The following is a 14144-nucleotide window of genomic DNA, read 5'->3' on the forward strand; positions in this document are numbered from 1 at the left end:
AACAAATGCCCATCACCCGCAGAATGACTAAAGTGTGACATACTCACTCAGTGAAGATGACATGTATAACGTGGTTCAGTCTCAGAAAGGTAACGTGGAATGAAAAACAGAAGAATGCATAGAGTGAGACGCCACTTACACAAAGTTAAACATGTATAAAGCCAAATAACGTATTTCTTAGAGAGAAAAACACATGCGGCAAAACTACCGCAAAAAGCAAGGTAATGATGAACACAAAAGGGTTATCCTGAGAAGGGAGGGGTTCAGGTGAGTTTGGGAAGAGGCACCCAGTTTGCGGTAATGCTGTACCTGCATTCCTGTACCTACATGTGCACCGCATTCTTATTCTTTGAACTTTTCATAGTTTATAAACATCCTTTCATATCTACTCAATATTTAATAATTAAAAAAACAAAATCTACACAGTTCAGAGGTGTGAATAGTGAACAAGAAGTGAGATGTCTAAAAATACAGACTATATACCCAAATTCAGAATATAGCCATAGGTGTATTGAGACTATCTAAATTAAAAAAAAAAAAAAGAAAAGAAAAAGCCAGGCCATTGGAAAATGATGGTTAATTACATGCAACTGTTTATTTAATATAGTCCAAGGCTTTCCATGATATAGCAGGCCTTGCTAAACTTTTATCAGTTCAGACGGTAGAAAGCAACAATTACACTTTTTGTATTTTACTTTAACCTGAATGTATGTGGTTTTTCTTAACACCATGACCAAAAATCTCGACCGATAAGCAGGACTAATTGAAATTACCTTCTCGTTTTAGAAGTTACAGTGTCAATGACAGATCTCTGGGGCTCAGCTGCTGCTGCATGCTGTGTCGGCCCTGTCTCCAGCCAGCTGCATGGCTTGGGCAAACCATCTACCTCTCTAGATGCTTTCTCATCTGCAAGATGAAGGCCTAGATTAGGTGATTTCCATTGTTTCACCTGGCTGTAAAACTCAAAACTTTATTTCCCATAATTTTAACTTAATTTACTTCATCTTTATATGCCATTTCTCTACCTATAAAGCATAATTTCCCAGGCTCATATAAACATGGAATCATTCAAAATTAAACACAGGCCCAAAATACTTTAAGTTTTTCTACTGTGTCCCACTAATAGATACAAGGGCTGTCACCTGAATTTTCATTTCTACCTCTTTATTTAAAGTCACAACTGTAAAATGAATGCATTTGAAAACAAAAAAGATACATTTCAATGATGAAAAATATGCAATGATCATTAATATCTACTGTACATTTTGCCAAGGTCAACAGAATGAAAGATGATATGAAAAAGTCAATCTTCAAAATATCCTTAACAAAAACTCTCTCCTAAATAGTAAAGTCATCATTTAAGAATATGCACTTTACATACCCGGACAGCAGCTGCAACACAAAAGATGGGGGGGCAGTTAAGATGTTAAGTCCTCAAGTTTTCTACATAAACACATGTGGCAACAGGAATTCAAGATTAAACTTCTAAAACAAACTTAGAAATTAAAATAAAACGAACATTTCAAACAGATAACCACTGTTAGAATAAACAAACTAAATTTCTTCTCTTTTCTCAATAGAAACAAAATGGGACATTTCTTAACAAGAACAGCTCGTTACTGATCTAAAAGACCTGTGGAGGTCTCCAACCTCTCAGCACTGGTACAAAGCAAATACCTTCCACGAAATTATTTTTCACGTTATATAAATATTCTCATTTATTTGGAACGGGTAATGCTTAAAAAAAAAAAACTTAGAACCCTTCAAATACTTGTTTTTATGTGTGTGGAATTACTACACTTGAGAGCTTTAAAATCACCTAGGCATAACCAATATTTGAATTTTGCAGAAAGATAATAATTCTTTCACTATAGATTGAAAATAAAAAAAAAAAAGAAATTTTTTTTTTTTTTTTTATAGATTGGGTTTCCTTAAGCAAAACTTATCAACTATGATAATAATGATGCTGGTGGTATTAAGTGATATTCTCATATTTTTCCTTTTAAAACATATATAATCCATGTAACTCTAAGGCGTAAATATGTTACAGTGTATACTTCCTTCACAAGGAATGACTGCTTTCAAGCCCTACCTAGGAAAAAAAAAAAAGAAGCAAACTAACAATGGCATTTACCAACTGTTTTGTTATTGAAAAGCTACAACTAAAATTCAAATGATGGACAGTTTAAGTACATGATATAAAGCAAAAAATGAAAACCATTATAACTTTACCAAAAGAAACTTAAGAAACCACGAGAAGAAGTTAAATGAGCACGATGTAGGACCCAAAGATTACACTATGATTCTCAGCTGATTTCAAACCAAAAGACACCTATGAACAATTCCTGTGAATGTTTCTTATACTAGAAAGACGAATTTCAAAGCAAATGGTGGCCTGCTCAGCCCTACCTTGTCAAAGATAAATATTCAGATGAAATAGAAGTTGCGTTTGCTAAAGTGTGTCCCCTGAACAAATGCACTGGGCCCTGCTACTCAGAGCTGCCCACTCCCGGGCTGTGCCAGTTAGGAGAGTAACAGAGAACGGTGGTGCTTTGACTAAACACTTTACACAGTGGACTACAGAAAAACAATCCTAAACAGACCATCTTTTAAAACTCCAGAGAGTAAGATAATTTCATTATTTATAAATACTGAAAATGCAAAGGGTCCATACAAATTAAGAGTGGAATTAAGTGTGTACTTTTCACTTTAATATTCACTTGATGTGCTCTTAAAATCTCTATGAGAGAAGCAGTTAATTTCCCCATATCTTTTGGCAATAGGTTCAAAAGCAAAAGTAGCAGGGCTGTTGAATTCCATGAAACTTGCCTTTTTTTTTTTTTTTAAAGCTAAATGATTCAATATCTGTATTGTTATTGCACTCATATATTGCCCGGAATATATCTATAGTAACTCAGCAACAGTGATTGCAACAAAACTAAGGTAAATTGTTCTACAAAGCATTTGATTTCCTTATAAGAAAGTCTTGCTAGAGGAAATGCAAACTACAATTCAAATCAGATTATATATGCTTAACGATTATTTAATCTTATATAAAATTAAATTTAACCCTCACCGCTATAAATCTGTAGGGAATCAGAAAAAGATTTACAGTACGCAAAGTTTTAACTATTGCATTCTACTTTGAAATCACTGAGTTAAAACAGTATTTTCCCAAGATTCAAAGAAAAATAGATTTTATAAAAGGGATTCTTCTTAATCACCAAATACATCATTTTTGTTACTAAGACAAAAACAAGTTATACTTTTTTTTCCACTATAATTTGCTCTGATGAAAGAAATACTCTCTTTTAACTCCTAACAAATGCTACATTTTCAAGACTAGAGGAACTAGGAGGCATTCTTCTTGGCCTAAATTATTTTTCTCTAAAATATGTCAAGTAAGCTTTTAAAGATTCAGGGAGGGGCAACTTCATGATTTTTTCTCTCAGCAGATTTTGAGGAGGCTCTTCTGGCTTCATGGCTTCACTGTTATCTTTCTCCTCCTCTTCCTTGTTATCTTCTTCCATTTTTTCATCCTCTTCACTGTCTAGAGGCTGTGGAATGAGCTGATTACCCACAAACACATATGTGTTAATTCTCTGTTTAACTCTCTTTCTTTTCCTTTTCGGGGGGGCTCTGGGAGGAAGCCCCTTGGCCTGCATCTCGTCATTGATGAAATTTCTAAGTGTGCGGCGGATGTAAATGCGAGCCAAGTCCTGCAGGTTCCTGACAGCACACGGGGCTAAACAGGAAACAGATATGAAAAGTAAAACATTACACATTGCTCATGTCTTCAAAGGACAAAATGTGAATTCCTCTGCGAACATTAGAAAACATAAACAGTACCGCTAATGTTGAATTTTACCTGAACTCTGTGATACTAGAAAATAGCAAAGGTTAAAGAAATCCCCTAGACCTATGTAGCCAGGAAAACAGCTTTCTGCAAACAGCCTGCCTTCCCATAGACTTAAATAACACTCACCAGGCACCCCGTGTTCACCTATGACAAGGTCAGACACAGACCCTCCAAATTCCAATTCCTTTACCTCATAAACAAGTAACCTATTGCCAAGCAATTCAGTTACTTGGCAATGAGAAACAAAGTGCTGTTAACTAAACTTTGTCCAAGCTTCCTCAGGTCCCTGAACTTTTTGGCTCACCTCAGTTCAGCCTCAGCTAACACAAGACCCCTCTTTAAAAGCCCCTCCTGGAGGACAGGCTGACCTCAGTGTAAAGCCTTCTAAGTTACTATCTGATGATACCACCGCTCATCCCACTGTCCCACACTGCTTTCTTCTCTCCATGTTTACCATCCTAGGTTCTGAGTGTTCTCCCTGTTGGAGAAGTTCCCCTCCCCAACTACTACAACAGTTCCTTTTCCATTCCTCCTTTCCTTCCTGAATAAAGCTTCTCCCTATCAAAGTCTGGATTTGTTTTTATTTGACAGTGTAAAAACCTGGACTTCCATCTAACAAAGATTTAGGGCACTGACGCTGTCAAGCACAACCTTCTAGGTACTGGGGACAGTGCAGAGAACAAAGGAGACCATTCTCTGGGCCCAAGGAGTCTAAGCAGGGAGAAGACGATAGACAGACTAGCAAACAGAACAATGCCCCAAGGTGAAGCTGCTGTGCAGAGCATGAAAACCAGGGCTTGCTAGAAGAAAGAGCTGAAGGCCCCAGCAAGCTCTTTAGATCAGGGGTCAGGAAGGTCCTCCCTCAGGAGGTGACATCTGAGGGAAGAACTAAAATAAGGAGAGGTCAGCCACAAAAAAGCTGGGGAAAAGACCACTTTAATGTAAAATACTTGAATATAAACATGCTGCATGTATGGAGTAATAAGGGTTTAGAATTCAAAATAGTTTAAGCAGACAAATCAATAAAGGGCTGACTAAATAATCACAACACATGCACGAAACAGAAGAATGTTGCGCAGCTGAAAGATGAAAAACTAAGCTTCTGGTGAGTGGAAAGATCTCTAAAGCACATTTTTCTGGGGGTGAGGGTGGGGGTAGGGGAGCAGGGCACAGAAAAATATGTCTAGAATTATGACTTGCCTAAAAAATGGGACCACCACAGGGCTCCTTAACAAAGAATATATATATATACATAGCACCTTGTATTTGGAAACCCTGGTGGCATAGTGGTTAAGTGCTACGGCTGCTAACCAAAGGGTCGGCAGTTTGAATCTGCCAGGCACTCCTTGGAATCTCTATGGGGCAGTTCCACTCTGTCCTATAGGGTCGCTATGAGTTGGAATCGACTCGACGGCACTGGGTTTGTTTTTTTTTTGGTTTATATGCATCAAAGTTCTCTGGCAAGATAAGAAATCTGGACCAGTGAGGGTGCACAAGAGACAGGGACAGGAGAGATTTTATACTGCATATCCTTAGATACTTTTTGATGTTTAAAACATGTGACCCAAGTACAATATATTCAAAAAACTCAAATAAAGGCAACATTTGAACAGCTGCTTCAGTGTAACCTCTGAAGTTGTTATACACACACACGCATACACATACACATACTCAGAGCTTATGTCATTCTTTCTGTAAATCAGCAAGTAGGACTGGTTCACAGGCAAAGGGCCACCAGAAATCATCCTGTGATTTTAAAGGCACAGGGAAATACCACAGGTTCCTTTAAATTACTGATGTTAACTTAATATCAAAAACATCAGAGTTCGAACATATCCTGTCTGCCTCATTGTCATTTCCCACAGATACATAAATGTATAAGCCCTATAACCACATACTCTTCTTTGTATCCTGTTCCAATACTTAGCACATAAAAAAAAATAATAATAAATTCTCTGCTCCCTAGTTTCCATCCTTATGGAAATAAAACAATTACGAAGACCCCTCTAAAACACCTAAAACAAAACCCTCCTTGGTTAAACAGTATTAAAATGTTTCATTATTTATTTTTCTGTCTCTTCAGTTTTGGTACTTTTTTCTGGACGTTCCTTTTCAAACGTCTTTATCAAACCTTTAAAATTCTGCCTTCTTTAGTTATTTGCAAATGGTTGAATCCAATGGCTACTGGGTTGTGAGCTCTGGGAGGGGAGGGACTGTGGCTGTTTCCTCTTCAGACTCCCCACAGGTCCAGTACGCACCAGCCGTGCAGAGTCTATACTCACACTCACAGCCACCAGCTTGTTTCCTGTGTTCTTACCACTGTACCACGGTGCCCTGGGCTAGGCCAAGTCACATGTTAGACACACACACCCTCAGTAGGAGACATAATTATTCACAGAGCCCTAGGACTAGAAACTTTTCAGAGTCCTTTAGAGCTCGGCTGCTAACCAAAAGGTGGGCAGTTCAAATCTACCAGCTGCTCCTTGGAAACCCTACGGGACAGTTCTACTCTGTCCTGTAGGGTCACCATGAGTTGGAATCCACTTGATGGCAATGGGTTTCTTTGGCCTTCTTTTTTTTTTTTTAGCACACATCTATTGGGCCACTAGAAAACTTTTACACTATTTGGAAAAGAATTTCAAAGGCACCTTAGGCCTGTTCTGCTAAGTACTGTGCTTACTTGTTCTACTGGTCTGGACCTGTCCCCACTACATGTACTGGAAAATGAAGCAGCATGCAAGAATTTCAGTTCAAGTCCTGGGGCTACCACTGACTGGTTCTGTGAAGACAGGTAAGAGACAAAAGGTTTGTATTCTCATCCTTTATGTGTTAAAATGTATAAAGTACCACTTGTGTTGCCTACCTCCAAAATTGTTCACTGCATTATTTAGCATTCATTCAGTAAACATTTATTAAACTATATGCCAGGCTCTGTTCAAGAACCCATTAGGTAACAGTGCGTGGTTTAGACTAACAAAGTCCTTGTCCTCACAGAGCTTAAACATCTGCACTAGGGCTGGGGAGGAGATAAAAAATAAGTACACATAAGACAGGGGATATCAAAAACAATGATATGATATAAAGTGACTTTCTATTCGATTGGCTCCTTGTGAAGGTCATGTCTGAGCGATGATCTGACTGATGTCAGGGTTACGACTATGTAAATGTCTTGGAGCACAGATGTCTGGGTAGAGGGGAGAGCAGTTTTCTACGAGGTCAACAAGCTTAGCATGTTCAAGGAGCTGAAAGAAGGCTGATGTAGAAATTTGGAGCAAGAGGACAGTGGTAAGAGATCTGATCATGCACTGCCTCATAGGTCACGGTAAGGAATGTGGATTTTATTTTCTAAACAACTACTCAAAAGTTTTAAGAGGCAAGAGTTACAATGCCATGACAATAATGCCTCTGTAGAGTCTAAAATGCATCAGGGCAAGAGTGGAGCAGGAGGTCAGCTAGGGCACTTCGTAGGCCACACGAAATATGACTACTTGTGATGGAGGGTGGCAGTACAGATGGAGAGAATTGGACAAAGGAGAGAGATATTTTGAAGACAGGATGGTGATGGATTGGAATGGGGGATGAAAGCACATGTGTGTGTGCGCACACACTCACACACACACACACACACAAAAGAATTCAGTAAGACATCTACGTTTCTGGCCATAGCAACTGGGCAAATGATGCTGGTGTCAGTTATTGACGTGACAAAGGCAGAGAAGTCAAAAATTTGTTTTGTGTTAAATCTGAGGTGTCTATTGCATATTCAAAATGGAGATTTCAGGAATAACAACAACAGCAACATTGATCGCAAACTCTTCAGGAAGTAGTACTATGGCACATCAGCCACTATTTTAAGCACTTATAAATAAATAATTGCTCACTCAGTGCTAAATGAGGAGACAGAAGGAGAGAGAGTTTAAACAACTTGCTCAGGGTCATAGAAGTTGTGACAGAGCTGGGATTTTAACCCAGCATCTGACTGCAGAGTCTATTCTGCCTGTTAGATAATGACTCTGGACTCAGGAGCAAGGTTGCGTGGGAGATACACATCTGGGAGTCATCAGCCCGTGGGTGACGTGGTGAGTGACAAGGAGCTGGGTAAGAATGCGCAAGGGAGTGTAGACAGAGGAGAAGAGAGGTCTAAGGCCCAGTGAGCTCTGCAAAGGGGGAAGGTAAAGAAGGAACAAGAAATACAAGCTATAATTAGTCTTTTCATCTTGTCTCACATTCCTGGTATTCTCTTTCAACACCTTAATTATGTTCTTCCCCTGCCAACAACACTGTCTGCCATTCCAGGGGCACTGCTAGAATGACAAACTGTTCGATCCTAAATGGTGAGGATACCTAACCGCATAAAGAACCAACTGGGCCCGGAGTGGAAAAAGGATTCACAGTTTACTTTTGTAGCTTCTAATACTCAGATATCCTAAAATAGCATCTAAGTGAGTGTCATTTAAAAGTTCTTTTGAATGATAAAAAAAAACTTAGATAATTCTCAATACTAAAAAAAAAAAATTACTTACTCAAATATCCCCAGTATTTTTTATTCCTTAATACTCCTTTGTTTCTAATGCTTCAAGTTATGAGAGAAGGACTTACTGAGTCAAATAGTATTAATCCTTACTACCATAAAAATTTATTTTGAATTTATGCTTTTATCCCGAAATTACAGTTAATGTTATCTCATATATATACATTTAAACTCCATTTATTTAGACTCTGTATAGATTTTACAAAAACCTACTGTCAGCATTTTGACTTGGATTTTTAACAAAAATTAAAGAAGGCATTTTATTTAGGTCAAACCACACAAAATTGACAATTTTGGGGCATTTTTGACCTACAAAAACAGTAATTTCATATAGTTCACAATTCATATAGTTTCACAATTTATGAAGTCTCTTCTGACCCTTCTAAAGGGCCTGACATGAACTTTAAGCAATACAGCCTTATTTTTAGAATACAAAAAAAAAAAAAAAGACCTCTAAGTGGAATAAAAATTAGTGATGAATTTGAGAAAAAATAGCTATATTTTAGCAGGCAGTTTAATATAAGCTATTTTATAACTACATAATAAACTTGGCAAAGGATATGCATGTATATTTAGTTTTTTTACATATATATACTAGCATTCTTTCATATTATAACTCCCTATAATTAATGGAATAATGTCCTCTGAACAGAAAGTTATTTTAACTTATCTGAACAGAAAAGAAAACTTGTTCTCATTCTCTATATGTCATATTAAATTTTGGCAAATACTAATTTTCAAAACTTTTTAACTACGTGAACATTGCCAAATAAAGCTCTTATTTTTAGAAAGTCTCATAATTCCTGACTCATTCTATAAATTGCTATTAGTAGTTGAAGATTTTTTTCTCTTTTTATTATAGAACTTGCAAGTTTATATATAAAAGGAGAGTACAATGGACACCCAAGACCTGCCACCCGGCTTCAAGAATTATCAATTCACAATTATTCTGATTTTATCAACACCCCCAGATGCTCTCCATCCCCCACCCCAGATTATTTTCACAAAAAAGTTAGACATCGTACCTTTTATCTGTATAGATTTCAGAGGTATGATGGATCTTTTATTAATTCAGGCTCACCAGTCCCAATTTTATCTATTCCACATGAAATTTATTCCTTACTTTATAGGAACAGTTGTAAACATCAATCATTCTAACTAATGACAATCTTAGTAACTGCCTGGCCCTACCTGGGCTGACATCCTTAAAGTGAAAATAAAAATTGCTCATTTAGAGCATATCATCCATGTCATTCATAAATCATCTTATTATAAAACAACATTTACAATCAAGACCCTCTTGAGTGAAACTAAGCTAGGAAAACTAGTAATCAGATAAAAAGGGAAATGACTACTTGTAGGATTCTGAGGATTTTAAGCGTCAATGACAAAGTAGAACATTTTCACAGTTGCTGCAGAAATCTACAGGGGGCTCCGTAAGTGCACGCATCCACGATGCAGGCCACTGGCAAGCCAGACTGTATCAGGGAAACTTTCATACTTCTTTTTATTACTCTCCATCCAGTTACGAGATAGGTTAAACAGAATTTTCATAAATAAACTGTGTACTTCTAGTATTTAGAACACGAGAGAAAAAATAATTTTACTTTGTGAAACTGTTGCTTTTAGCAAGGAGACTGAGTAGATACCCAATAATTACAGAAAAAGTTTAGTCTGAAAAGTAGGCAACTTTATTGAAATAATTGGTTAAAGCACGTGCATACTAACAACATTTATGTGATTCTACTGCAGTGCTAGAAAGAAGTCCCCTTTGTCGCAGAGCGCGCCCAGCATGCATCCTTTTTTGACTAGACTGGAAAAAAAAGGTCTAAATTTAACATTCCAGTGCAGTAATTTCACATTTTTAACAGGATTCTTCCTTTTGAGACTCCTTGTTTAAAATCGCTTATTTTAGTTTTATTACCTTGCTTTATTTGAATTTTTTGTCTATGCTGACTCACATCTTTTTTGTAAGTGGCCAAAGCATATGTGGGAGTGAGTCAAAAAGTACTGCTACAAAATCAAAGAAATCTTTATTAAACAAAAATATCAATATGTGAAGCTACTGTTTCCCAGCATATCCTCCATCTATGCTTACACACTTTTGAAGGTGGTGTTTCCATCTCTCCAACCCCTCCCTGAAGAATTCTGCACTCTTCCATTTACACCACATCAAAATGACAAGTTTTGGCATCCTCAAGGCACTCAAATTGTGTTCCTTTTAAATGTTCTTTATGTTTTGAGAACAAACAGACATCTGAAGAGGTAAGATCAGAGATGTAGGTTGGATGGGGTAAAGTTTCCCAAAAAATTCTCATTGCTACCCTCAAAGAATGAGCAGGTGCACTGTCACGACAGAAAAAAATTCCTTGGAGCAATTTTCGTGGCCTTCTTCTCACCAATGCAGTTTGTAATGTTCTAAGACCCTGTGATCTTCCTGTGTCCTTTGAGAAAATCTATCAAGATTACCCCTTTGGAATCCCCAAAAATAGTCTCCATAACCTTCTGAATGGTCTTCCCTCTCCTGGCTCATCTTTGAGGTCTTCTCGACCTTCCTTAAAACACCTGATACATCTAAAAACTTTTCTCATTTTTTTTAATGTGGGGCACCATTCCCATAAGCCTGTTGCAAAGCTTCAATGATTTGGGAAGACGTCCAATTTAGTTTTGTTAAAAATTTGGTATTAGACCTGACCTCAAAATCGTTTTTTTCCATAGCACAAAAAGCACCTTTTCTTTTTTTTGAAGGTCCCCTGAAGAGGCTAAGACAAGTGTACTGCTGAGACAGCGTGTCTGCAGCCACCCATAGAAACACATTTAAACACGTTTTGTTTGTAGTAAAACCGTGCATGTATGAACTGGAACCCTAGTAGCAAAACTTTTTGACTTACCCTTGTACTGGCAACAAGCGTATTTGGGAAAAAAATTGAAAGATTGAAAACATTTTCTAAATTATGAAAGGTTCAAAATTTTTAGAATTGAGTACCTACTTTATTTCTAAATGAAATCAAAAGAAGAGCACTTTGTCAGAATCTGGTGACTCTTCCGTGCCCATGAAGAGAAGTCAGCAGTCTCCACTGCTAGAAGCTCCTGTTGGAAAACATGGCTATAAACCTCCCCTGGCTCCATGTGGGGAGCCCTTCATGCCATTAACACTCCTGGCCTCTCCATACTACCTAACTCATTCTCTCCCAAGACAGGAGGAGTGGCTTGTAGAGTGTGTGCGTTCATCATAAGAAGCTGGTCACATGTGGCTGTGACCTTTCCTTCGTCTTCCCTCTGGGATTTGCCTACTCAGAAGCAAGCATGCTGGGCTCTGCTCATCCATGTACTTGCAAGGTAAACTACCATGGCAGAGGCAGATGGTGGCCAGTGTTACCTATAACTGGTAGTGGGTAAGCCTGTCTAATTAATGGTGCAGACCTAATCCCTATTCTCCAACCTACTTTGGTAATAAATATGACATTTCAATCCCTAGCTATCTGACCCCCGCACTGATAAGAATTTGAACAGAAGAAAAATGGGTATGATTTACTGATCCTCCCAAAATCCTTAATACAAAAAAAAAAAGAAGAAAGACCCAAACCCACTGCCGTTGATTCCAACTCATAGTGACTGTGCAGGACAGAGGAGAACTGCTTGCCCCATAGAGTTTCCAAGGCTATATATAAATCTTTACGGAGGTAGGCTGCTACATCTTTCTCCCTTGAAGTGGCTGGTGAGTTCAAACCGCCAATCTTTTGGTTGGCAGCAAAGCACTTTGCCACGGTGTCACCAAAAAAAAAAAAAAAAAAAAAACCAAACCCGTTGCCATTGACTCGATTCCAACTCATAGCAACCCTAAAGAACAGAGCAGAACTGCCCCATAGGGTTTCCAAGGAGCACCTGGTAAATTCGAACTGCCGACTTCTTGGTTAGCAGCCATAGCTCTTAACTACTATGCCACCACGGTTTCCACCTGTGCCACCAGGGCTCCTTAAAATCCTCTGGGGGGTGGGAGAGAGACAAGAAAAAAGCAAACTAAGGCAAGAGGTCTACTATGGTTAAGTTCATTTTTTGGTAAAGAACTTTACTTAATGTTTACCAAGACCATTAGGTAGGCCAAATCAAGTACTATTCCCTTTCTCTTCTTTCTCCCCATGTCTGTAGCTCCCAGTAGGTTGATCGCTCGCTCCCTTCTTCTTGAAATGCTTTTCTTTTTTGGCTTTCAACATACCATGCATGCTGGCCCTCTTCCTCAGTCTCCTTTGCTAATCCACCTAATTCCCATGGGTGGGCTGCAGGCCCAATCTAATGTCTCTTCTCTATGTCCATTCTCCCCCTAAGTGGTCTCATCCTTTTTCATAGCTTAAACGACATCTTTACTTTGAAGATTCTCAATTTATATCTCCCATGTGCAGTAGGTTTATCCACTTGACCACCTGACACTCACATGCTAATCATCAACTCAAACATGGCCAAAATATAAGTATCTGATTTCCATACACCAATTTCCAAACTGGAGCCCAAACTGGTATAGTAGTTAAGAGCTCATCTGCTAACCAAAAGGTCTGCAGTTTGAATCCACCAGCCACTCCTTATAAACCCTATGGGGCAGTTCTACTCTGTCCTATAGGGTTGCTATGCGTCAAATTCACTCAAGGGTAATCGATTATTTCCAAACTGGAACCTGGTGGCGCAGCAGTTAAGAGCCTGGCTGCTAATCAAAAGGTCGGCAGTTTGAATCCACCAGCCACTCTTTGGAAACCCTATAAAAAAAACCAAACTAAACCCATTGCCATCAAGTCAATTCCGACTCATAGCAACCCTATAGGACACGGTAGAACTGCCCCATAGGGTTGCCAAGGAGCAGCTGGTGGATCTGAGCTGCCAATCTTTTGGTTAACAGCCAAACACTTAACCACCATGCCGCCACAGCTCCTATTTCATCCCATAGGGTCGCTAAGTCAGAATTCACTTGATGGCAATGGGTTTGGGTTTTTGGTTTTTTATTTCCAAACTATTCCAAACCCCCAGTCTTTTTTAAATAGCAGTTAAGTGGTACCATCACTCAGCCAGCCACTCAAGGCAAAACTTTTAATTCCTCTTGTTCCTCACCTCTATCCTCCCACACCCATTCTACCAACCAGCCAGTTCTGTTCTAACTTATACCCATATGTTTAATCTGTCCGCTACTTGTCCACCTTCAAACAACTCTATCCAGACCAACATCAACTCTCTCCTTGACTATTAAAAGAAAAAAAAAAAAAAACCCTCTTAACTGGCACTCCTGCTTCCCCTTTTGCCCTATGATAATATATCCTCCGCAACCCAGCTAATGAGCTTCAGCCACCAGGACATTTATTCCTGGTCTTTGAACGACCAAGCCATTTTTGGCCTAAAGACTTTTGCCCTGGCTATTCCTTTTAATAGAAAACCCTGCCATCCAATCTTGACATGGCTGGTTCTTTCATATCATTCTGGTAGTTAATTCGAATGACAGCTCATCAGGATGGCCTTCCTTTCCACCAAACCTGAAGTAGATACATTTTCCCATGACCAGAGATTCACTGTCATTAATAAATTCCTTTTTATTTTGACCTGCCTGTTTTTTTCATGATTACATAATTACAGTGTCTGGTATAAGGTAAAGGCTATTTTTTAAAAATATTTACTTATTTAAAAAACATTTTTAAAAAGTTTAAATGCATTGACTATATTACTGCATATTTATTTAATTCTTCTTAATTATATAGGGCATCAAATCTCGAGCAT

At 38.4% G+C, this 14144-nt stretch overlaps 1 protein-coding gene across 7 annotated transcripts in view; it reads right to left on the minus strand.

Moving 5' to 3' along the window:
- Window positions 1–1869: 1869 nt before the first annotated feature.
- Window positions 1870–14144, minus strand: part of PCMTD1 (protein-L-isoaspartate (D-aspartate) O-methyltransferase domain containing 1) — a 118900-nt gene continuing 106625 nt past the window's right edge. For all 7 annotated transcript variants that reach the window (XM_064270408.1, XM_064270409.1, XM_064270410.1 and 4 more), the window contains one exon: window positions 1870–3745. In XM_064270408.1, coding sequence (XP_064126478.1) covers window positions 3378–3745 — 368 coding nt within the window. In that variant the 3' untranslated portion in view covers window positions 1870–3377. The remainder of the gene's footprint in view (window positions 3746–14144) is intronic.

This window comes from Loxodonta africana, chromosome 18 (genome assembly GCF_030014295.1).
Source record: "Loxodonta africana isolate mLoxAfr1 chromosome 18, mLoxAfr1.hap2, whole genome shotgun sequence".
NCBI lineage: Eukaryota > Metazoa > Chordata > Mammalia > Proboscidea > Elephantidae > Loxodonta > Loxodonta africana.